General features: G+C 43.5%; 1 protein-coding gene across 3 annotated transcripts in view; it reads left to right on the top strand.

Annotated features, from left to right (window-relative positions):
* MAP3K20 (mitogen-activated protein kinase kinase kinase 20) overlaps positions 1–25943 on the top strand; it is a 124274-nt gene that overhangs the window by 11781 nt on the left and 86550 nt on the right. For all 3 annotated transcript variants that reach the window (XM_030580398.1, XM_030580399.1, XM_030580400.1), the window contains exon 3: positions 20626–20713. In XM_030580398.1, the coding sequence (XP_030436258.1) occupies positions 20626–20713 (88 nt within the window). The remainder of the gene's footprint in view (positions 1–20625; positions 20714–25943) is intronic.

Here is a 25943-nt window from a genome sequence, read left to right as displayed (position 1 = left end):
GGAGAAAATACCAGCTACTACAGGGCTCTTTAATCTATTGGAGAATGGCATAACAAGAATCAATGACAGGAAGTTCAAGTCAGACATATTCAAACTGGAGAGTGAGGATGATTGACCATTGGCACAAAATACCAAGGGAAGTTGTGATTTCTCCTGCTTTTGATGTCTTCATATCAAGAGTGGAAGACGTGCTTTAGTCAAGCAGAAATTAATGGGTTCAATACAGGGGTAATGGGTTAAAACTGAATGGCCTGAGATACACAGGATGTCAGACTAAATGATCTAATGGTCCCTTCTGGCTTTAAACTCTAAATCATAGGCTTATCTACAAAAATACTCAGAAAAATTAATCTGAATTAACTAAAGGTGTGGTTTTAAAGTGGATTTATTTAGAATTAAAGTGGCCTTAAATCAGTTCAGCTTAATCCACTGCCAAAGTAGAGTCTGAATAAGGATTTAAAGCAGTTTTACCAATCCACTTTAAATTCACATCTTCTGTTAACTTTTCTGAGTTCCCTGTGTAGACAAGCTCTGTGATTGTAAAGATTCTTTTAATATGTTGTTAAATTTATCCAGAATTATGTTTGAAAGCCATAATGTCTTATCTTTCTGAATATAATCAAACAGCAGCTTGTTATAACTATACATATTTATGTTGTTTAGTTGATGTTTGGACAATTTGCTTTTTAGCCGAGAAACTAATTATTGCTGCTTTTGGTATCTTTGGAAGTAAATGTTTTGGTAAATTTCCTTTTAAACTCCATGATTGATTCTCTTTTGTTTCTCTTAACTGCTGCCAGTGATCCAAAACAATTGATTAAAGAAAAAAAAAACGTAGAAGCATTTTGGGGGAGCTTTCTCATAAGTGTTTTGTCATTGCTAGCTATGATTACAATGGTTGAAGCCAGGTCAAAAGAGCTATAGCAGTGATCCCCAATACGGTGTCCGCCGAAATGCCACTGAGAAGCATCATCATCAAGAGACGTCACTGCCGAAAATCATCACTGCTGATTTTCAGCGGCATTTCGGCAGCAGCGTCAAGAGGCATTTCAGTGGATGCTTATCTGCCGGCCACAGTCCTCAGTGGCTCATTGTTCAGTGCCTGCCAGCCGAAAAAGGTTGGGGACCACTGAGCTATAGTATCTTTCTCTTGAGTTATTTTGAGTTTAAAAAGAACAAAAAATAAACCAAATAAATAAATAAAGCCATATAGTAAAGTTACAGTTTCTGTATCTGTTTTTTTTTAAATTATAATTAAAAATAAAATAAAAAAGAGTAGTATGGTGTATGTGATAATCAAATGGGATGAGCTCTAGTTGTACATATCTTAAGATAATGCCTATCCAAACCTGTATCTACATATCTTAATCAAATATGTATTCAGAGAATCTTAGTTATGAACATATTCATACACATTTTTCAATGTTAGCTCATAGAGTTTCATTATAAGCCATAATTAAATAATTGTGAGAAATGGGAAGAGCTCTCTAAAACCAACTTCTGACAGACAGACAATAAATATAAGGGTGTATGTGTGTGAATGAGCATAGATAAATAGGCATATTGAGAAGAAAAAAATTTTCTACAAGGCCTTGATTTGAATACCAAAGTTGAAACTCAGTGATTCCGTAAACTGCAAAACTGCATCTCAAATGATTATAAAATAGCAGCAGAAACAAAACTAAATTGCAGCTTTACTATTCAATCCAGAATACTGGGAGGAGGTTGGTTATAAATAGGGACCTGTTCTGTGAGTTACTTTCCATAAACTAGTATTTAATGATTCAGATGAGTAGTATGATGTTTAAAATGTGTGCAGGAAAAATAGAATTCTTTCCTATGCTATAGGAATGTTGCTAGTCTCCATGATGCATGCCTGTTGTTTTTGTGCATGGTCAAAATGAATTAGGGTCTGGGTCCCCAATTTGACTTCCATTTAAGGCCTTGTCAACATTGCCACTTTACAGCGCTGAAACTTTCTTGCTCGGGGTAGGAAAAAATACCCCCTGAGCGATTCAAGTTTCAGCGCTGTAAAGTGGTAGTGTAGCAATGCACCAGCACTGGGAACGCCTTATGAGGTGGGTTTTTTTACAGCGCTGGTGCCGCTACCACACAGCCACGTTATAACATTGGTAGTGAAGACATCCACCAAGTCAATCAGAGTTGCATTGGGTCCTAAGAGTGTAATCCTGCAAAGTGCTGCTAATCCTCAAATCATCCCTAACTCAACAAGCACAGATTTCCACCAAATGGAAATGTTCAAATTCACCTATTGTTTTAGACACTGCCTTTTTACATTTTAACTGAGCAGCATCTACTAACCAAAATCTCCTCTGTTGTATTGTAGAACTGTGCAGTTCAGTCATTATTCATTGCAGGTTATGGATTACTATGGGTTTTGAATAACTGTTCTCAGAAACTATATATGTAATCAGAAATATGTTTTTATATTTTAAAACATATTTATATTTGCTGAGATGCTGCAGCTTATTTCCGTAAATATCTTTTTAGCAGACTGTGATGATTACAGATATAACTGTTAGTGTTGGAAAAAATTAATAGGTAATATACTTTTCATTTATAAGGGTCTCAAAACTCCTTTTTACTAATAATTTTTTATGTAGAATTCTCTTATTTTCACTAACTTGGAACCATAATATGAATTAGTCCTTCTATGAGTAAGTAAACATATCAATGTTATGTAATGATTTTCTAAATCGCACAATGAAATTTTGTGCTGCCCTTTTTTGCCTTACTCTGTGGAAGTATTATAGAAATAGAGCAGGTTCATTGCTTTTTCCCAAGACTTTCCTGAGATAAGTATTCAGCGACAGCCTAATAGGGTGCATGGCTGGAGAAATTATTTCAGAATAAGGCCATGTCTACACTACAGACTTCGGTTGATGCAAATTACATTGGCGAACAGCCGCATATGTTGGTATATTGCTCAGGTGTGTATACATGGCTGCTTGTGTTGGTGCAGTGCATGCTTACCAGGAGTTCTTGTGTCAGTGTAAAATGCAGTGCACTGCGGGTAGCTATCGGAGTGTGTGATGTGCCGCCATCTGGTGCAATACCTTTTGGGACATGTTTGCTATGTGTTGTGGGATAGTAATGACTTTCCCAGATTTCTCTGGGAGTTAGGGATCAGATTCCCAGCATGCCATCCCGTAATGTCATCTATATCCCATAATTTTCATGACTTTTTTTTTTTTTTATCCCACAAACCTGTACCATACTCTTCGGTCTCTGCCATCTCTGACAGAAGCCTTGATACCACAGAGTTCTCTGCTGTTCTCATGAACATGGCAAATATAGAACGCATGATTCTTCTGTATTTGCAGTTGAATGAGCATGGAGAAGGGCACGGGAACATGTATAATTGTAGCATGTGCTTTTCTCTACAATGGTCACATTTGAGCATGGCCCCCAGCCCATCCCCAAATTAACAAGACAAAGGTATCCACTCTTCATTGTTTTATTCATAGGAAAAGAGGCAGCAGTACAGCTAATGGAGCCAGAGTTCGCATCTGCTTTTCATTGCCCTGTGGTGTTAGGCAAGGTAGGGATATCTGGAGAGCACTTTCTTTATATGAATAGGGATGTTCCTTTTATCCTCTTGAGAGATCTCAATGCAACTTTCATGCTGGTTCTTTGCAGTCCTCTTTCGAAGGATTCTAGTGATGGCTGCATTATTTCTTCTGCTGCTGTAGAACACTTTCCCATGCCACTCGGTAATGAGTTCATCTGGTACCTCTGCAGTAAACAGGCTAGCGGCATATGAGCTCTGTCTTGTTAATTTGGGGATAGATGGGAGGGCCATCTTTAAATTGAACCATTTTAAGGAAAAATGCTTCCCACATGTATCCGCAGTCCCTTCTCCTTCTTTAAGCTCATCCACGTTTTCCTGGTGGGAGTGGCTAGACTCTGGTAGTCTCAAACCGGTCCTGACTCACAGCATGGCTGGAGTTCCTTGCCACATCTCCTCTCTCCTTCTTCTTCTTCCTCCTTCTCGCTGTTCACAGCAGGGTATCTGTCTCTAAGGTATCCAGGATGATCTGCATCTGCCAAGTGTGCCATGCAGCTCGTTGTAAAAGCAGCAGGTGTGCAGCTCAGTACCAGATCTATTGTTGCGCTCTCTGGCCTTGGGGTATCCCTAGTGAAGTTCCTTCACTTTCCAGTGGCTCTGCTGTTGATCCCTATTGCACCCTTTTGCCTGCATCCCCCATGCAATTTGCTTGCAGTTGTCCATGTTTCTGTGGTATCTAGCTGTGCTTGCACAGCCTCTTTTCTCCACAGGCCCAGGAGATCCAATGCTTCCTGATCAGACAAATTGCATAATCAGGAAAGGGGATTTCAGAAACATTTGGGGGATTTTAAAGGAATGTCTGTGGGAGGAATCCTCTGGTCTCCCTAAGTCTTGGGCAGTGGAGTTTAAAATTGTGACCAGTGCGGTCACTGTTGCAAGGAACCTGGCACTTAATGTTGACCTAACTTTGTAGTTAGGTAGATCAGGCTTAAGTGACATTTGATACTGTAATAGCATTGGCATTGGTTCTTAGTTCCAGCAGCATGTTCTTTTCCCTTCAGATGATGACCTGAGTTCACTTTTTGGGAAAGAAAGAAACCCATAGACATCTTCAAAGATCAGGCTAGCAGCTTTCTTTACCTTTTAAAAAATGTCTACATTTTTCTTTTTTGCTTGGTCAGTGTTTAGAATGATAAAAGAAGAGAATATGATAAAGACGAAGATCTTGCAGATACAGCTCCTTATAATTACATATTCAGCCAAAACAGTACAAAGAAAAACTACAATCCTTTTTCTTTATGTACCATATTCTAGTTTTCTCTTCTCCTTAAATTGGCATTTTGGACTATGTTCGCTAAAGCCACTGAAAAGCCTTAGCAGTAAAGAAGGAAACAGAAGGAAGGTAAGAAAGATACAACCTTTTGAATAGTCCAAGTTCAATCCCTAAAACAAAAAGTGGAATCTTTTTTTTCTAAATAATGTGCTCTGCAGTCTCACCTCTCATCTTGAGAAACATGAAAGAGAAAGTAAAAGAGATGACCCAAATCACAGAGTTCCTTTGATAGAAGAAATTCAGCTGTTTTGAACACTTACAATCAAAGGAAGTGGTTTCCCTAATTACATGAACTATGTGAAGGCTCTCAGAATAGCTCTTCCACCCCAGGATTCCTTGCACTTTAGAAGTTTGCATAAAAGCTCACATGGAGAATCAGATGCAAAGTGTTTGATTCAAATTTTATTAGGCAGAAGTGTGCATACATTCATATTGCTAGGTTTGACAGCTGGTTAAGTTTAGACCACAATCCTGATTTTGATCGGTGCATTTCAGTCTCACAGTTTTAAATCTTTCACTCTTCGGGTTCTGTAGCAAGACATCCTTTTAAGAGACCTGTGACAATGGAAAAATTGAGAAAGGATTGTGGAGTCTTTTGATTGTGAGCTATCAGGTGAGGATTTTTCACCTTGATTGGATTTAGACATAGTTTTATAGTTAAAATCCAGCCCTGTCTGCAATAAAAAAGGAAGAATGGTGATATTTGTTTTTGTTAAGAACGCTGTTTTGTTAAAATGTGCATTCTGAAGAGTTAGTCTCTGAACTCTACAACTTCAGTATAATTTTAGATATACCATTTCCTCCAAACAATCAAAAATCTGAATTCAATAAGACCTTTGAACAAAAAAGAATCTTTTCAGACGACTGCTACCAACCTTACTTTTTTTTGGTACATGACAGTAATAAAGGTACATTTTTCTTAACTAAAACAATCATTTTGTGAGTAGGGGGAGAAGAAGGAGGAGGCTTTTATAACTCTAAGATCTGTGTGCCTCAAAATTCCCTGTCAAAAATGATGAATTTTTTGATGGTGATGAGTGATAGAATGCAAATTTTGTAATAATGCAGAATCTAAAGTAATATGAAGAGCAAAATTTGTACCATGGGGTAAACTAAATTTAGGTACCTAATTGTGCTGACTGAATTTTTCAATTTCATTGTAATTGAAATTTCAAATTTTGGCAAAATAAATGGTAATTTGTTTTTATGAAAGATGTTCCCATTTTTCAACCAGCTATAGTAGCTAAAACTTAATTTGGTTGTGCCATCTGAGAAGCTGGAGTAGGGCCCAGAATCAGGTCTTTGAGTCCATTGTCAAATTGAGGTCTTTGACCCAAATGATCAGAGCTGTCTTTTTGGGCTGGATATGGCAGAAAACCAGACTGAAAAAGTAATCAACAGATTATAAGCCATACCACTACGTCAAATTTGTATTGTCACAATTTATCAATAAGCTTCCCTCAAAACGGGGACATTAGAGACTGTCTGCTGAGATGACTTCTTGAGGAGGGACCTGACAATCTCTTGTCTGAGAGATCCTGACAGCCTGCCACCTCAGATAGAAAGGTATCAACCCACCTTCACAAATACTGAATCTTCATTGTCCATCACAACATTTTATCTGCCAATAGGGACGTGATTTTCCAGATCAAAGCACTGTATTGCACACTTTCATTTGTGGCGTTGTCTTGGATTCTTGTTTTGATTTAGAGTTTGGGGTATTTTCTTTTAATCAACAGAATTTTAAAAGAAACCTTTTATTTTAAAGAATTTTAGGATAACAAAGATGAGGAAGGATACAAACAAGGTCAACCAGGTGAACATTAAATCACATTTCCAAATAATCATTAATTGTCTCTGTTGTCAGAAAGTAGACATGTAGAAAGAGAGGTCTAGAAGTGGAGAGGGATTCTGTGTAGAGAAAGTCAGCACAGAAGTAAGAAGATTAGAGGAAAACCAGAACATAGATGTCAAACACGCAAATAGTAGCAGAGCTGGTCAGTTTTTGTGTGCAAAGGTTCTTCATCCAAAAATGGTGTTTTCTTTCTTTTGAAAGCTTAACTTCATGAAAAATAATCAGTTTTCACGTTATGAAATTTCCTGACACTCATCAATATTTTAATGGAAACTTTAAAATCATTATTTGAAATAATTTTCAAAATCATTATAGAAAAAGTTGATACAATTTCCATTTAAAATTATGAAAACTGGAAACAAGTTCAAACATTTTAAAAAATTTCTGCCATTTTTTGAACATCTGCTACCCAGTAGGCTTTATTATTTATCAGCTATGTTTCTACATAAAATAAAAAATTTCAACCTTAACCAAGGCACGTATTAACTGTTCTGAAAATGAGATAAAGACCATATGTCCTGAAACTTTTTGAGTTCTTGCTGTCATTTGTACAGGACTTTTCAAGGCCTTATAGAGGATTCCAGCTGTTGAGACCTAGCCCAGAGCACCCACCTTAACAATCCTCAACAGTACAGATCTAGATAGGGCTGTCACTCTAGCCATCCACTTTTGTAGGATTGCGGATGCCCTCTATGGTTGGATAGAGGTCTGTGCAGGACAGAGTGATGTAGTAGGCATGGATTTTATGTACCAGGAGGCCAGCCAGGCAATTTTTGCCAAGGAAAATTACAGTTTTTGTGACTGTGTTTGAGAAATACTTAGCTGAAAGATAACTCATTTGAAAAGTGGAACACAGTCCATCTTTGTTACCTCTGTTGGAGAGTCTCTGCTAATTGTTCAGTGAAGAGTCTAGTTGAATATCTCCAAGAACGTTCTCGCTGTCTCTAACAGATTGGGAACTCGGCAGTTGTTCAGACAATTTTATCTTAATTGAAACCGGAATATAAAACTTCTAAAAAAGTGTGAAGTATCACAACACAGTTATTGTGTAGGCAGGTGCAATAAGTTAGTAGCAGCACTCTGGAAATGCCCATCCCTCCACGATGCTGATGATCATTAAGTTTGTTGCACTGAGTCTGAACCTCCAGGTCTCCACTTTTTTGTCTTTTTTCAGACAGGCTTTAAATGATTGTCTTTTGTCTTGGTCCCAAGTTGCTGGAATGCTTGGAGAGAGTTCTCTGGGGATGAGGGGTGTTCCGCTTGTTGCATTTGTGCTGTTGTCCCTAGCAAAGTCGTTCATAAGTGTTTTTAGTGACTTTGATTTCTAAAATGCTGTCCTCTGACATTCTTGCATTTGCCGTCAGTACAGCAGTATCCAGATCCAGGTCCAGTAACCCATTTCACCTGCTTTTGGAGAACGGGCAGAAATTTTGCCATTTTGACTACTTCTCTTGTTCTTCTGGAGAATTCAAGACCTGGTTAACATCTTTTCAGATATCATAAGAGGGTCAGTTGCAAAAACAACGTAGAATAAAAGGGGAAGATCACCCTAAATCTAACAGAAAAAACCAGAGTGACCCTGTTGGGTAAAGATACTGTTTTCTAGGAGTCTGGGTCTTTCAAACCTGATTCTAGAGAACTATTCTACTCCTCTCACAGTTTATGCTGTGTTGTTTTGACCAGCTTTCATTTTTAACTGATCCCAGATACCAAAGTTTGTATTTTCAAATATAGTTCACAGAACGTGACTGATTTCTGAAATCTTACATCTGTTTCCTTACAACTATATAGTATCTTTATCTTTTAAATGATTTTGCTGTTGCAAACAAACAGAAAATCGATAACCATAACAAAAAAACAAATGTTGCTGGCAGATTTCAGTCTGTCATGAGTGCTAGTATAAAATTTAGATATGGTTCCATGCTGTACACTGAATAACTGTAATGACCTATAGGATTTGTCTGTGCTTCAGTAGGTTTCTTATGAAAATCCATGGGAAAGGGGTGTTTATCTTTATGCCAGTGCCATGTTTTAACAGATGGCAGTGTATTTGTATCTGAAAAGGTAGTTTTCAACTTTTTTGAGCCCCGTTGTAATGATAATTTTATGCATCAAGTGCCCTTACTCAGTTTTATCCTAGATTCTGCAGCTTTTGTCAGCAATCTCTCCTTCCCTCGTTGACAGGAGATGTTGCCCACAATATAATGAAGACAAAGAGAGGCTCTGATTCTGCAGTTGATCCTCCCAAGTTATTTTGACCTTTGCATATAATGTGTGCAATGCTGGGAATTGATTGGGGCTCTGCATGGTTTCTTGGGTCTCCTGTTGTGGTTGTCAGTTGCAAGATTAAGGCCCAAATTAGTGCTGTATTATCTCTCATCAATTATATCATAGTATCTTTAGGAAAAAATCTTCCAGAAATTCTGATGTGCCAGTCTTTCTCTGATCCCAATTTTTTTAATCTGGACGGTCTTTTAAAATCATGTTGTTCAAGGAAAGTCATCTGGATTCTAAAAATCAGTGGATTTTGTTTATAATCCAATAGTTTTAAAATTGCAAATTATATGCAAAATTATATGCAAAGGTCAAAATAAACAAATTAAGAATATTATAAAAACCTGTTTCCTATTCAAGGGATCCATTTCCCAATATCTTTTAATATTAAAATTTAATAACTACAAAAATCTACATGCTTGTTGCTACAAAATACAATTAATACAGTTAAACTTCCAAAGATCTACAACAGTTGACACAAACCTACAACAGACAATGACCAAATTTTATAACACCTATTCTACTTCAGCAACACATTACACTAAATTACAGAACTGAGATACGTTGAGGCTATATTTCTTTTTTAGACTTTTACTAAACAATATGCAATATATAAAATTAAATGACCACCAACATATTTTTTATTACAAAGAAAAAAAAAAGTGGATTGGGGTAGTATGTATAGGGTGACCAGGTAGCAAGTGTGAAAAATTGGGACGGGTGGGGGTAATAGGAGCCACATATTAAAAAAAGCCAAATATGGGACTGTCCCTATAAAATCCAGGACATCTGGTCCCCTAAGTGTGTATAAACAGGCAGGGTAATAATATTAATCTCTTCTGTTTACATAGCTGTGGGAACTGGTCTGGATCCTATCATTTTTCATTTTTACACATTGTATCCATTGGGGCTTTTTAAAAAGGTGTAGAAGTTCAGTAACAAACATAATACTGGTTTGGGTGTGAGCCAGACACCCCTGAACACGCTTCCAACCTTAACTTTTTTAATGATGTTTTTTGCGTGTCTTGTAAAAGTACCCAGGAGAGTACGATTTTTTTAAATCAAATACTAACCAATGTCACTTCAATAGTGCAATTTAACTTTTATTTCTTTGTGTGGCTGGTGAATCAGTGCTAGCATAATACTGAATATGTGAATCTCCTATACTAGAAACTAGATGATTTCTTTGTCTTAAAAATCTTAACTTTCAGATAGGCTGTTTGAAGTTAAATTGGGACAGGTAATCCCCTAAATGGAATATAACCCAAATCAACCTCCTCCCCTCCAGCTTTAAGTCAACATGCAGGCAGGGCTTTCATAATTCCAATTGCAATTTGAAGTCACACTGGTGAGATGTGTATTGGAGAGACCACAGTCCTCATCAGAGCAGATAACTCTGCTATTTACTGTTTAAAGTTCTCATTGAATGTTCCTTACGCATCAAAGTCTTTTGACTACACAGTGAATCATGTGTTTTTCATCCTACTTTGCTAATATGAAAGAAGATTTAATGGGTTTAACAAACATGCCCTTAATTGGACAATAATTGGCTTCTGCTGAATAACAGCTTTTCAGGTTCTTCTTGGGTATCTCTGGGGCAGGAAAAGTACTGACCCCTTCCTTATAAAACTTATGAGAAAATGCACAAATGGTTTCCTGGCAGGATCTGAAAAACCAGAGGGGTTTATATTCCACTTTTGATTTTCATGTTAGTGATCAAACAGTTTAGCAACTACCTATCATTGTTATGTGGTTATTTTAAAGAGTTCTTTAATTGCAGACTATTTTTAAAAATCCCTCAAGTTATTGCATATTGTAGGTGGAAGTAGGGAAGGGGGAACCTCGTGACAAGTAATAGAATGTAAAGTCTAGGGACTTGAAATAATAGCTGTGACTGTAGTCTTAAGAGAACTAACTTATGCACACTTAAGAATGAGCAGGAAATAGATATAGTTTAAGCACTCATATTGGTTAGCTTAGAAAGAATATCATTAAAATAATAGCCAGTAAGGGCCAATTCCTGCTCCATCAAAATCTATGGGAGCTCTAACATTGCCTACAGAGGTGAGGCTATTGTTGTTTAATATTTAGATAAAAGTGTGCAAAAAGAGTTACCAGGTTTGTTTTGATCTGGTATGTCGTTAAAAAGAAGTGATACATTTAAAGCAAACCAGTGCCTGCCTCTGAATTCTACACAATTTTATGATCCATCTTTTAGTCTGTCCTAGTATTCTGTGTTGTAATTTTAGATATTAAGCTCCTTAATATTGTGTCCTTGGGAATGGTTTTCTCTATGTTTAAGGGCCAAACCAGTCTTTCAGCACTCAACAAATAATACTTTTAACCCTAAACCTTTATCAGCATTTTGTGTTTCATTTAGTCTTGGTAATCAGTAAATAGAATAGTTTAAATGAAGCATTAACACTGTTATCCCAATTGGCCATTCTTACAGTGTAGAGAACATCATGGGAACAGCTAAGATTTAAATTCTTCCCAGGAATATGTTGGAGTTCAAAGCCCTTAAATGCTGTAATACTTTGGGACTAAATTGTTGTCAAGTCTGCTTTAAATCCTCTAATTGATTGTGAGTATTTCCATTATAACCCACAGCAAACATTTGTTTACAGGACTGTAAATAATAAAACTCTATTGCACAATACATTAATAAATATTAGAAAACACTTAGGGATGTTCTGCTAATCAGATGCTGGAGTAGCTAAACATTTCTAACCCTGCAATTTTGCGTAGAGTGAAGGTGCCTCATGCTGTGCAATTAACTGATTTATTAACAGCAAAGTTGGTTGGCTGCTGGCTGGCCTGCTGGTCTAACGAGAATCGGTATTTATTCCAAATTTGATCTGAAGCAGCATGCTCAGACAGAGGGTGGGGGAAAGATGCACTGTTCACATTCTCCCATGCTACCTCTCCTGCTCTCTCCTCCCTACCACACAACCAGTGGAATAATACAGTGGTGATGATTAGTAATGTTCATAATGGAGCACCTGGGACTGTTTTAGACCACGCCTTGCATAGCTTTGGGGGTGACAAGCTGCCTTCTTCATGCAGAGAGACAAGGTGGGTGAGGTAATCTTTTATATTGGACCAATAAAAAGATTGGTGGAAAAGATACGCTTTTAAGCTACACAGAGCTTTTCTTCAGTGTGGAAAAGTTACTCAGAGTGTCACAGCTAATACAAGGTAGAACAGACTGTTTAAAGTAAGTAGTTAACACATATGCTAGGGACCATTCACAGCGAAGTGGCCAATTAACACCCTTGTATCTCATAGGACATAAAAGGGGACGTCAGTGGACTACAAATTGTTGGCAATCAGCCAGGGTGGCCAAGCTGCAGCTTATGAGCCACATGTGGCTCTTTATAGTTAAAAGTGCAGCTCTTGAAGCCCCCCACCCCTTTCTCTGCTTACCAGACTGTTTGGGCGAGCTTGGGGCTTCTGCCCATTAGGGAGGGGGATCTCAGGGCTTTAGCCCCCTTGGTGGAACCTGCCAGGGCTCAGAGCAGGAGTGGGGCTGAAGCCACGAGCGCTGGCAGGCACCTCTCCTGGGGCTGAAATCCCTACTCCCACTAGCTGTCGCTGAGCTGAATCTCCAAGCCCCAGCAGAAGCGCCTTGCTCTCAGACTTCTGAGATTGTCATATACGGCTTGGAGGATCAGTAAGTTTGGCCACCGCCATAAACCATAATCCAGTTGTTTTATTAAAACCATGATTGAGTGCCTAGCAAAGTTATGAATTTAGATCCCAGGCTCATCTTTTTGAAGGTGTGCTGGTTTCCTTTGAGGATGATGACTGAGAAGTCGAATATGGAGTATTCATTTTGTGAAAAGTGTTCACCCACGGGTGATATAGTAGTTTTGTCTTTTTCATTTTTCTGTGTGAGTTCATTGAGAGTGTAGTGATTGTCTGGTTCACCCACACAGTTGTTGGCATTTAGTGCACTGGATGAGGCACACCAAATGTTGTGATAGACATGTGTAGCACCCATGGATCTTGAAAGGTGTGTTGTAGGGGGTGTTGCTCACAGTAGCAGTGGAGATATATCTGCTGGTTTGCATCTATTGTTCTGGCAGGGTCTGGTTCTGCTTTGAGTTGGTGGATCCTGGTCCATGGGGAGGTTGCTTCTGATGAGGACCTTAGAGAGGCCAGAAGAGGAGGTTCAGGAAAGATTTCTTTTAGAGTGTGGTCTCCATCAAGTATGGGTTGTAACTGTTAATGATTATGTGGATTGTGGTGTGAGATGGTAGGTGACAACTAGGGGTGTGCAGTTGGAAAGTTTTTTTACGTATTGAATCTGGTTCTCTTGGGGTATTTGAATTGGCCCATTTTATGATGTCATCTGCTTCTCTGGTGAAGTTTCCTTGTTTGGTGAAAGCAGTTTTAAGCGTATTAATATGTGTATCCCATACTTTCTCCTCGGAGCATGTTCTGTGGTTTCTGAGAGCCTGGCTGAAGATAACAGATTTCTTGGTGGTTTGGGTTGTTTACCAGATTTGCGAAGGTAAGTGTGATGATCTGTGGGTTTCTTGTCTTAGTTGTCCGCAGGGTTCCATTGTTGAAGCTGATCGTGGTATCAGGAAGTTGATGCTGATCTGTTGTGTTTTAGAGATAGCTTGATGGATGAGTGTGGAGGGTGAAGTTGTGGAAATCTATGAGGGAGTTTAGGTCATCTGTCCAGAGGATGAAAATTATCAACCAGGAATTCTTCCCTTGTATCTATTTTGAATGGAATTCACAATCTGACATTACAGGCCTTGTCTGCACCCTGGATAGTTGCAATTCAGCCACCAATCAATCTACCTGTATTGGTGCTAACTCCTAAGTATAACCAAGAGCAAGCCAGGCCTTGCATCAGCTGAGGGCTGGTCTACACTGGAACTTACATCAGCATAGCTATGTTCTCAGGGTGGTTGAGAGAGGCCACACCCCTGAGAGACGTAGCTATGCCAGCCTAACCCCTGGCATAGGCAGCACTAGATCAACCTAGCTACTACTTCATGGGGAGGTGGATTATCTGCACACCAATGGGATCACCCTCCCATCAGCCAAGGTAGTGTCTACAATGAAGCACTCCAGCAGTAGTCTCCAACCTTTTTACACCCTGTCCCTTCTCCAGGCCTGCTCACTCCATTCCCCCTCCCCCGTTGCTCGCTGTCCCCCACCTTCCACTCATTTTCATTGAGCCTGGGGCAGGAAGTTGGGTTCAGAGTGTGGGAGGGCCTTTGAGCTGAGCTTGGGGCAGAAGGTTGGGGTGCAAGCTCTGGGAAGGAGTTTGGGTGCAGGAGGGCGCTCCAGGCTGGGGCAGAGTGTTGGGGTGCAGGAGAGGGTGAGAAGTGTGCGGTCTTGGAGGGAGTTTGGTGCAGGAGGGGATTCTGATCTTGGGCAGGGGATTGGAGTGCAGGTGGGGGGCAGGGCCGATGCAATCATTTAGGCGACCTAGGCAGTCGCCTAGGGCACTAGGATTTGGGGGGTGGCATTTTCTTTGGCTTCAGCCGCCCCGGTCGCCGCCGGCATTTAGACGGAGGGAGCTGGGGCGAGGAAGCACGGGGAGGGCTGCCTGCAGCAAGTAAGGGGGGGCGTGGCACACAGGGGAACTCCCCGCCCCAGCTCACCTCTGCCCCCTCCTCCCTGGAGCACACTGCGGTTGCTTCACTTTCTCCTGCCTCCCAGGCTTGCGGCACCTAATGCTGATAGGTCACGCAAGCCTGGGAGGCGGGAGAAGTGAAGCAGGGCCACGGTGTGCTCAGGGTGGAGGACGGGGCAGGGGTGAGCTGGGGCGAGGGGGGTGACTCAGGGAGGAGGAGGCGTGCCACCGGGGGGGGACGCCTCAGGGCGGGGGCTCGGGGTCGGAAGAGGGTGCAAGGTGGAAGTTTTGCCTAGGGTGCGAAACATCCTTGCACCGACCCTGGAAGGGGTGTAAGGAGCAGGCTCCGGCTCCGACGGTGACACAGCAGGGCTCAGGCAGGCTGCCTGCCTGCTGTGGCCCCACGCCGCTCCTGGAAACGGCCGGCTGCTGGCAAGTCTCTATGTGCCCCTGGGGACGGGGGGGAGAGTGAGGAGTGCAAGCTCTGGGAGGGAAATTGGTGCAGGAAGGGGCTCTGGGCTGGGGCAGAGTGTTGGGGTGCAGGAGGAGGTGGGGGTGTGACCTCTGGAAGGGAGTTTGAGTGAAAGGGGGGGCTCTGGTCTAAGGCAAGTGTTGGGGTGCGGGCTCTGGGAGGGAGTTTGGTGCAGGAGGGGGATCTGGGGGGGGTGCATGGGATTGGGGTGCTGGAGGGGGTGAAGGGTGTGTGCTCTAGGAGGGAGTTTGGTGCAGGAGAGGGCTCCAGGCTGGGGCAGAGTGTTGGGTGCACAAGAGGTGAAGGGTGTGGGCTCTGGGAGGGAGGTTTGGTGCAGGAGGGGGTTTTTGGGCAGGAGCAGAGTGTTGAGGTGCAGGTAGAGGGTGAGGGGTATGGGCTGTGGGAGGGAGATGGGGTGCAGGAGGAGGCTCTGGGCAGGGTCTGGCCAGGAGGTGTTTACCACAGGTGGCTCCCAGGCGGCGGTGGCAGTGGGCTTAGCCAGGCTACCTGCCTGCCCTTGCCCTACACCACTCCTGGAAGCAGCTGGCTGCTGGCACGTCTCTGTGGCCCCTGGGATGCAGGGGGCAACGGGTCTCTGTGTGCTGCCCTGCCCACAAGCACTGTCCCCTGCAGCTCCCATTGGCCAGTTCCTGGCCAGTGGGAGCTGTGGGGGCAGAGTGCAAAGCCGCTTCCCCTCCTTTCCTTCCCCCCAGGGGCTGCAGAGAGGTGTCAACAGCCAGCCACTTTCAGAAGTGGCGTGGTGCCAGGGCAGGCAGGAAGCCTGCCTGACCCCTGCTGCGCTGCTGGACTTTTAGTGTCCCAAAGATCGCGACCAACTGGCAGAGGCTCCAGGATCAACCAGTCGATCTCAATCAACGGTTTGGTGACCACTGCACTACAGCAGTGCAGCTGCAGTGGTTTGAGTGTAGGACATATCCTGAGACCAATTGGAATTTATCTTTTACATGTCTTTGGTATATATCCTGATTAGTTCAAGCAGTGCAGGCCCTGGCTTGCCTTGTCTACACTCAAGGTCAGCGGAGGCAAAGGTATACTGATTGGTGGTCAGTAAATGCAGTATTGTATTGGGGCTATTCATGAGTATAGCCAAGGCTCAGGGGGCTCTAATACTGATGGCAAAGAACACAGAGAATTCATATTGATGCATCAATGTATTTGCACTAGAATACAAAGCACTACACTACTAGAAACCTTATAGATGGTGTTTAGAGGCATCTGTGGTGAGATCCTTGTTCAGTTCCTCGTTTACAGATGTCCAGAGCACACTATCCACCATGACAGTTGGTGTTCACTGATACTTTCATTGGCAAATGGACATAAGGATTAAACTATCCTTTCAACAGGAAAGATGATTCTGAGAGGGTCAAGGTTGGGCACAAAGTCAGGGTGCACTGAGGTAGCTTGCACTTCTGCTGCCTGCACTCTGTGTGTCTTGCTAGTAAAGACAGTACTTCATGTTCTAGTGCTGCTGCACTGGCCCACTTCCATGAGCATAATTTAATTAAATATGTATTTAATGTACTTTGCTTTGTCTTCTAACTTCTGTCCGTGGTTTTAGTTTTCAAACATAGCAAAGTAGTTGGTTTTGGTTTTCTGATTAAGCCCCTCCCCAAAAAAATGCTGTCCATCTGCGCTTTCAGTGGAATACATATTGTTAACAGAGTCAGAAGTGCTCAGGTTCATCCAGAACTGTTTTAGAATATTGTGTGATGAGTGGTTGGTAGTGTGATGTGATGATTGCTATTACCTTGTGACTAGCCAAGGATTTATCCTATGACTGGGTGTGTGGTATCATCGTAAATTAGATGCCACTTGTGGTTGTCCTGCATGTCAAATTGTAGTTCAACTGTGTGTCCAGGCTGTGTGTGACTGAGGGCTTGTCTACATCAGAAAGTTGCAGCGCTGGTGAGGGAGTTACAGCGCTGCAACTTAGGAGGTGTACACATCTGCAGGGCACCACCAGCGCTGCAACTCCCTGTTTGCAGCGCTGGCCGTACTCCCGTTTTGTCTCGGGTGTAGAGGATCCAGCACTGGATCACCAGCGCTGGAAATCAAATATAGACACTTACCAGCGCTTTTCTTGACTCCGTGGAATAAGCAGGTATCCCAGCATAACTGAGGACGCCTCTGGTAATCAAGCTGGTCTCCTTCCCGGCTTGCTCTCGCGTTCCCCGAACCCCGAGCAAAGCAGGGTCTCCTTCCCCTGCGATTTGCAGGGGTGGTTCGGGGAACGCGAGAGCAAACCGCAGCGAAGCTGGTCTCCTTTCCCGGTTTGCTCTCTCGTTCCCCGAACCCCGAGCAAGCAGGTCTCCTTCCCTGAGGTTTGCAGGGTGGTTCGGGGAACGCGAGAGCAAACGCGGCGAAGCTGGTCTCCTTTCCCGGTTTGCTCTCTCGTTCCCCGAACCCCCGAGCAAGCAGGTCTCCTTCCCTGCGGTTTTGCAGGGTGGTTTGGGGAACGCGCGAGGCAAACCGCAGCGAAGCTGGTCTCCTTTCCCGGTTTGCTCTCCGCGTTCCCCGAACCCCCCTTGAAGCCGCCCAACAGTGCTGCAGTGTGGCCACATCTAACACCACTTGCAGCGCTGGTTGCTGTAAGTGTGGCCACTCTGCAGTGCTGGCCCTATACAGCTGTACTAATACAGCTGTAACAAACCAGCGCTGCCAAAATTTTAGATGTAGACATGGCCTGAGTCACTTTGGTTTAGGTACATAAAGTTGCAGCTAGATACCTAGGGAGATTTTCATAAGTGCCCGGATGCTTTTGAAAATCCCACTAGACACCTATCTGTGTTTAGGCAACTAATAACTTTGAAAATCTGGCCTTAGCTATTTAGTCAAGTAGTGACCATCAATGAGTTTTTACTTAGAATATGGAACATCCATGTCAGAAGGTGAGAAAAGATTTTCAAAGCACAATTGCATTGTTCAAGATGACTGGCTGTTTGCTTGGTCCCTGCTGCCAAATTGGCTAATGTAATCCACAGCTAGCCATGGAAAAGAGCAAGTGAAAGAAACTGGTGGAATCTCCAGCTCTAAAGACAGCAGAGTTGATTGATTTAAAAGAGATTTCTCTCTAGGAATAATGGCCCTTGGGGGAGATGTTTTTTATGACCTCCTAATTTGGGGGATTTTATGGATGATTAATAGCTGCTTCCCCCAATCCTAGGTACAAGCTTGCTCTGGCATCAGTTACATCTTAATTAAGAGATGTGAACAGCAGCATAAGAACAAGAAGTACATGCATTAAAAGCAGTGGGTACATCTATGCCTGTAACTGCCCTGAAGGGACCAAAGTGTGTATTGTAAATAATGTATGGTAATATCCTCTGCATCATCTGAGTTAATGGTTTGACTTGGACTCTTAGAGTATGTTTACGCTGCATTTAGACAGCCGTGGCTGGCCCATGTCAGCTGACTTGGGCTCATGGGTCTCGGGCTTTGGGGCTGTTTCATTGCAATGTAGACTTCAAGGCTTGGGCAGGACTACGAGCTCTGGGACCAGCCCCAAGCCGAGCCAGCTGGTGTCTAATTGCAGTGTAGACATACCCTTAGATTCTGATCCTGCAATTGATAGTGCCGTAATAGATTCATTTGACTTCAGTGAGGCTCTGAATTGGCACAACATTCCTCTTGCCTGTGAGCTATTACAGGATTGGAGCTTAAAGTACAAAGTACTGCTTTGGGCCTTTCTTACAATGAAATTGAAAATCGTGTTATCACATGATTTTAAGACATTTTAATGGTTCTCAGTTAAATTCTTGGTATATTTAGAGCCTAAAAGCATGATCCTGGGAAGTTTAGCATGAAAAAAATAACACAAGCCATGGTACATGGAGTATTTTTTAATTGTAGCATCGTATTTCTAGGTGAAGAGACGTAAGTTTTCAGGTGGTCAGACAAGAAGAGGTTTTTTTTTGTTTTGTGGTGTTTTTTTTTTTTTCTTCTTCAGGGCACTGGGGTGTTGAACAAAACAAAGGAATCCTAGATGTATTCATGTGTGTTGGACCTGAATTAAGAGACTTGGATTTGATCATCTCACTTTTCATGATATTGTTAGGATTCAGGGACTGAGATCTAATCTTCAAGCAGGCAATATAGGAATATTAGTCAGAATCTTTTAACAGCTGCTGACAGGGTATCTATGGAGCTGTGGTTGGAGTTCAAAGCTCCAGCCCACTGGCAGATTCCCTGCGGGGATAGCAGGAATATTACTGTCCGTCCTTTGTGGTAGTGAATCACACCTCTGGCACAGTTGCTTAGGTAGGTGCTAATTAAATACCCTTGCACCCATCCAGGTGAATCAGTCCTCCAGCATTGAAATTCACAATAACTTTACAAAGCCTCAAATATGATTTTGCATCTCTCATGAAAACATAATGAGACTTTAAAAAAAAATCAAAATTGTTTAATTATGCTGTGGAGGGACAGAACATTGAAAAAGAATTTTGAAACTCTCCATGTATCATACAGTACAGAAATGCATGTATCACACCTGTAGAATATAAATTCTATGTCCTATTGAAGTTGTTTGTGCATTACACTCTGTTTGTTTCTGATAATAACTCAAATCTCATTGAGCAGGGGAAACAACATAGTACACAGTGCAATCAGAAATCTTGGGGTTAAGTTCAAGGCTATGATTAAACTTTTGCATTCAGCATATGCAAACCATAGCATACAAGATGCTAATTCAAATCTTGATGAAGTTATTTGGGAAAGGCTGCAAGAGGAAAAACTATTGCTACCATGTGAAATGTTACTTATTACACATCTATAGGCTTCCACATGCACATGTATATTCATACCATGGCACTCAGTACAAAATCTAGAGACAAATTAGATTTGTTTTGCCAGTGGCTTTGTATTTGTTAGGGTAGTTGTAGCTGCTGTAATAAAGCTTGCCAAGGTCCCTTATTTTTTTTATGTATTATTACTCAGTGGGGCTGACTGCTTTACTGACCATGACTTTGTTTCCTTCCAATGCTTGTGACTGATCTAGGTAGTAGAAGCTCAGAGGTTAATATTTCAAGGAAGGCATTTTTGTGAGGGATAATATATAATATGGCTGTGTTTGCATTCTATAAGCCTCCATTTCTAGATTTTGTGTGTAAACAATAACGTGTTTGTTTTTTAAATCATTGAGTATTTTTTAAAATAAGCATTTAATTTATTATTATTATTATTATTGGAATATACTGTAGAGCTGCAAATGTTGAGAGACCCAAAAATTAAACTAACCATTGTAAAACAAAACCCCCAAAATCTCTTTTGACCAAGTTATTTAAAAAAAAAAAAACTAGTCTCCTAAATCCTCATTTAGTCACTTAAAAAGTGGCCTGATTTTCAGAAGTGCTGACAACTCTGCATTTTCCAAACTCTCTCTCAGTGTTTTGAAACAGTAGTTTTCTCTAAGGAGATACCCCAAGTGGACATTATTTTTCTGATTCATATACGATAGTGTGGTTTGTGCATGGAGTCTAATATAATTGCAGTGAACACATTTTATTATTAATTGTCAAACTTTTTTCTTTTGGTTTTTAAACAGGCAGAAATACTCAGTGTGCTCAGTCACAAAAACATCATTCAGTTCTATGGAGCTGTTATTGAACCTCCTAACTATGGCATAGTTACAGGTGAGGACTCTTCCTTTGACTTTTTTCTTTATAGTATAGAAGGGCTAACTTTGCTAGATCCTAACTCAAACTATGAACTGTATGCTTTTGTTTTGTTGTTGTAAGTGTATGGCATAAAGTCTTAAATAAACTAATTATATCTACATAACTGGAAAACATGTTTCCATGTCTACTTATGATTAAATGTATTATTGACATTACTGACATTCTGACTGAATGCACTTATGGCTAAAATACCTAACTGGTCACATTGCTTGCACCCACATTGAGTCAGTTGCAGGATTGGAGGGTTTCTCAACTAGGGCCTGATCTACACTTAAAATTTAGGTTGACATACAGCTACATCAGTCAGGAATGTGAAAATATCCACATTCCTGAATGCATCGCTATGTCGACTCAACCCCCAATGTAGACACAGCTAAATTGAAGGAAGAATGCTTCCATTGACCTAGCTACTGTTGTTCGGGCCGATGATGTTCTTACACCAATGGAAAAACCCCTTCCATTAATGAAGGCTGCATCTACACTGTGGGGTTATGCTAGCATAGCTATGGGACTGTAGCTATGTGGGTAAAGTTGCCATAGTGTAGACATACCCTAGACTAGGCACTTCTCAAATGGAGGTCTCCATCTTATTCTCCCATCACTTTGCATAAATAAATTTCATAGTCCATACTCAGTTTGAATTCATCATCATTTGTCCTGTCATGTAGACTTTGTACATTAGCATTGTAAGCCCTGAACCGAGTCAATTTTATCACAGACGGCTTCTTGCATGGCTTTATATTTTGTTGACTTACTGAATCCTACCTGCAAGGTATATAATGTGTAGCCAGTTTTAGTCACCACTGAATTTTTAATGGTTTTGATATTTTGAAAGCAAGTATGGAAGTGATGATAAAAACTGCCTCTTCTCAAAGAACCAAAACAATTATTTTTACAAGCTATGAACTGAATTGCTTGACAGTCTTTTAACTACAAGGATATTTTAATAAATGTACTCAACTGGGTAGACATGTCTCTCTCTTATCCGTTAAGTGAGTTATTGACGTTTATTTTATTTCTGCAGCCCAGCATCTCCCACAATTCTGAGATGGCTGAGCTGTTCTCTCTGCATTCTGGAGGTGGTGCAGCACAGCCTGAACTGGCCATGACCGCTTCTCCAGTGTGCCACTAGAATTTTTGCCTTTATATACTGCTCCTTGTACTCTGCCTCTATATACTGTATAACAGCAGCTAGAGGTGGTTTGCTTTAGTCCTGAACATTTTTTTGACTGTTCTATTTAAATTCATTTTGGAGTTGGAGTTGTATGAAATTTTAGCTTATATTGACTTCACAAGTGTTTTTTATATAGCTTGTTGTAAAACTAGCCAAATATCTAGATGACTTGAGTGTACTACCTGGAAGACCTCTCCCTTTGAAAGTAAACAGTCTGTTTCTTCTTCGAGTGATTGCTCATGTGTATTCCACGGTAGGTATGCGTGCTCACCACGTGAACCGGTGCTGGAAGTTTTTCCCATAGCAGTATCCGTAGTGGGGGAGCACCGCTGTGACCCCTAGAGTGGTGCCTCTATATTCCACTGTAACGGGAGCTGCGCACTCCCCGCACCCTCAGTTCCTTCTTGCCGTCAGTGAAGGTAGTTGGAAATTTGTGCTCCAGCTCTGCTGTAGTGCTTCTAGCCTTAGTAGTACAACTCTTCTTCGTAGATCGTTTTTTCTAGTTAGTTGCCTGGCTCGGGGCATGCCCCGTGCCCCAGGCTTCAAGTTGTCCGACTCCTGTCGCAGTTCCATGCCCAGGAGCAACCCACGCTCTCAGTGCCTTTGCTGTCTGGGCGAGACTCACGTAACTGAGTGTTGTAAAATCTGCAGATCATTCAAACCTTCAATGAAGTGTGAAAGAGAGATCCTACTCCAGGCCCTGCTAATGGAGTCAGCACTGGCCCCGGCACCAGCATGCCGACCCGACTCGGCACTGGGCGAGTCATCGGTGCGAAGCGAGGCTCCATCTGCCAGTCGGCACCGCTCCCCCACCAAGAAGCAAGAGAAGACTCAGTGGTGCCGAGAGAAGGACAGGGGTGAGGCTTGACCTAAGTTGGGCAGCCCACGATCTCCCTTGGGAGCCAGACCTCTGACTTGTGCTGAGCGGAGTAGTCCAGTCCTGTCTGCACATGCCTCTCCTGCAGTGAGAATGCTGTCAACGCTGGAGGCAGCACAGGCAGTGCCTGACATCCTCGCCCCCTCGGTGCTGGGTGCACTGTCTGAGATGGGCCCCCGATCCCGAGGGAAGCCACTGATGGGAGCTCATCAATCCTCCCTGGTCGAGCATAGCCCCCGCTCTGAAGACGAGATTCCTACCCATTTCGAGGGGCCATCCCGGAGCCCGCAGCAGACTTCCACTCAGTTGACCAGTTTGCCTGAGAAGGAGTCTCGAGTGTCCTCCACTACCCACAGAGGTCGCAGGCACTGAGGCAAGAGGCATTGATGCTCCTCTAACCATCGAAGCTATAGGAGTAGGTCTCCATGCCGTCGGCACCAACGCTCAGATTCGACTTTTCGCTCCGACAGACGTCATGCTTGGAACACCCCTTGACAGTCATCAGCACCCAGGCGCTGTAGCCATGATCGCCGGGGGGAATCTAGAAGCAGCACCTCCGAGAGGTACACGTCTTCGTTGTCAAGGTCTAAATCTCGAGGTCGGCACCGACACGGCTGTGGACGCTCCTGATGCTCGTACGGCACTGTGCGTTCCTCAGTGACTTCGGTTTTGGCACCCAGCCGCCCATCCCCAGGCCACGCCGCCCCCCCCGATTAAGCGGCTCCGCTTGGTCCCCAAGCGGGTCAGTGGCAAGGGGTGCCTTGGCAAGGGCAGTGGTGTAAGTGGGCACCGTGGCCCCAATTACCTGCATGGGCAAGACCCCATTCAGTGGCTGGGGCATCACAGGTACACTCTATGTCCCTACCTCGGCACTGGGAAAAGTCAACCAGTACCGAACCAGCGGCACCTCACTCGGGCTTGGACTTGGGGTTGAATCACTGGTACCACCGATGCCCGGGGGGCAGAACCGGTCCCCTCACCGACCGTAGGAATCCATAGCAGCACCACCAGCCGCCCTACAGGAAGATTTCAGGGCTTACTTAAGAGCTCCTTAAATGGATGGCCTCGAATCTCCAGCTTCAGGCTGAAGAGATGGAGGAGCCACTGGACACCTTGTTCAACGTGTTGTCCTCCTCGGCGCCAGGCTGTGTGGCCTTACCTCTCCACCAAAGGGTGGCCAACATGTCCACTTTGCTTTGGCGAACCCCGGGCTCCTTGACACGTATTTCTAAAAAGGCAGAGAGAAAGTATTTTGTGCCAGCAAAAGGGCACAAATACTTGTACTCTCACCCAGCACCCAACTCTCTGGTAGTGGAGTCTGTAAACTATCGGGAAAGGCATGCTCACCCGCACCCACCCACAAGGATAAAGATGCCAGGAGACTGGATACCTTCAGTAGGAAGGTTTATTCATCGGTGAGCTTCCAGCTCAGGGTGGCAAATCACCAAGCCCTACTGAGCCGGTATGATTTTAATTTGTGGAGTTTCCTGCCAAAGTTTGAACCCCTTCTCCAGGAAAGGGACAAGAGGGAGTTCAGAGCCTTGGTCAACGAAGGAGTGGCAGCGGCGAAAGCAGCTCTTCAGGCGGCTTTGGATGCAGTGGATACAGTGGCCCGTTCGATGGCCTCAGCCATTTCCATGTGCAGGACATCATGGCTCTTGCTATCGGGGCTGTCCGCGGAGTCCCAATTACTCATGCCGGACCTGCACTTCAATGGAAAGGCCCTGTTTGCGGATCAAACAGACATCCATCTGCATGGGATGAAAGACTCCCACACCACCCTGCAAACACTGGGCCTATATGTCCTACCAGTGAAGGACAAACCCAGGCCACAGACCTCTGCCCCTCCAGCTAGAGGCAGATATGAACCCCTATCTAAGAGGCCGAGGGAGCAGAGACGCAGGTCCCAGTGCCAGTCCCGCTTGGCCCCGCAACCAGGCCCCTCAAAGGGCAAGAGGCAGGGGAAGAGGTGCTTTTAACTCTTTGCGGGGTGTCACCAGGCCTGTTGCCAGGGAAGCCCCCACAGTTATAAAGTTTGTGTTCTGCAACCGGGCCTTCTGAGCACAATGGAACCATATAACGTCGGACCAGTGGGTCCTCAGCATCATTTCCAACAGCTACATGTCGCAGTTCGCTTTGCCCCCCACCCCATGCCCCCGGAGGTCCCCAGGGACCCAGAGCTTGCCCTCCTTCTAAACCAGAAGGTGACACGCCTCCTCACACTGGGTGTGGTGGAGAAGGTACCTCGGGAATTCCAGGGCAGAGGGTTTTACTCCTGGTATTTCCTGATTCTGAAGGCAAAAGGTGGGCTCAGGCCCATCCTCGACCTGCGGAACCTCAACCAATTTATGGTCCATTACAAGTTCCCTATGGTTTCCCTGGCCTCTCTTATTCTCTCTAGACCCAGGGGATTGGTTCGCAGCCCTGGACCTCCAGGATGCATATTTCCACATCCATATTTTTGAAGGTCACAGGCACTTCCTCCACTTCCGGGTAGGGCGGATCACTTCCAGTTTACGGTCCTTCCCTTTGGCCTCTCCACGGCCCCCAGGGTTTTTACCAAATGCATGGCAGTAGTTGCAGCCCACCTCAGGAGGAACAGGCTGCAAATTTTCTCCCCTATCTGGATGACTGGCTGCTCAAGGGCAAGTCCCGGTCCCAGGTGCAGGCCCAGATGGAATTTCTGCTGGCCACTTGCAAGAGTCTAGGCTTAGTGGTGAACGAGGACAAGTCCACATTAGTGCCAGTTCAGCAAATACACTTCATAGGAGCGCTGTTAGACTCAGTGGTGGCCATGGCCTCTCTCCTCTGGGACTGGTTCGAGACACTCAGAAGTCTCATAGCTTCAGTCACAGCCTTCCCCGTGATGATGACAAGGGTGTGCCTTCAAATATTAAGCCACATAGCAGCATGTACCTCTGTGGTGCGACATGCCATACTCAGAATGAGGCCCCTCCAACTCTGGCTGGCCTCCGAATATTCCCAGGCCAGGGATGACCTGGACAAGGTGGTCATGTTACCTCCCAACGTAGTAGCCGACCTGCAATGGTGGTCCCTCCCTAGCAACATGTTACAAGGGATTCCGTTCTGAGAGACCCCCTCCCTCACTAGATCTGGTGACAGACACCTCAGAC

Source organism: Gopherus evgoodei, chromosome 11 (genome assembly GCF_007399415.2).
Source record: "Gopherus evgoodei ecotype Sinaloan lineage chromosome 11, rGopEvg1_v1.p, whole genome shotgun sequence".
NCBI lineage: Eukaryota > Metazoa > Chordata > Testudines > Testudinidae > Gopherus > Gopherus evgoodei.
This window is presented reverse-complemented; position numbering and strand designations above follow the sequence as displayed.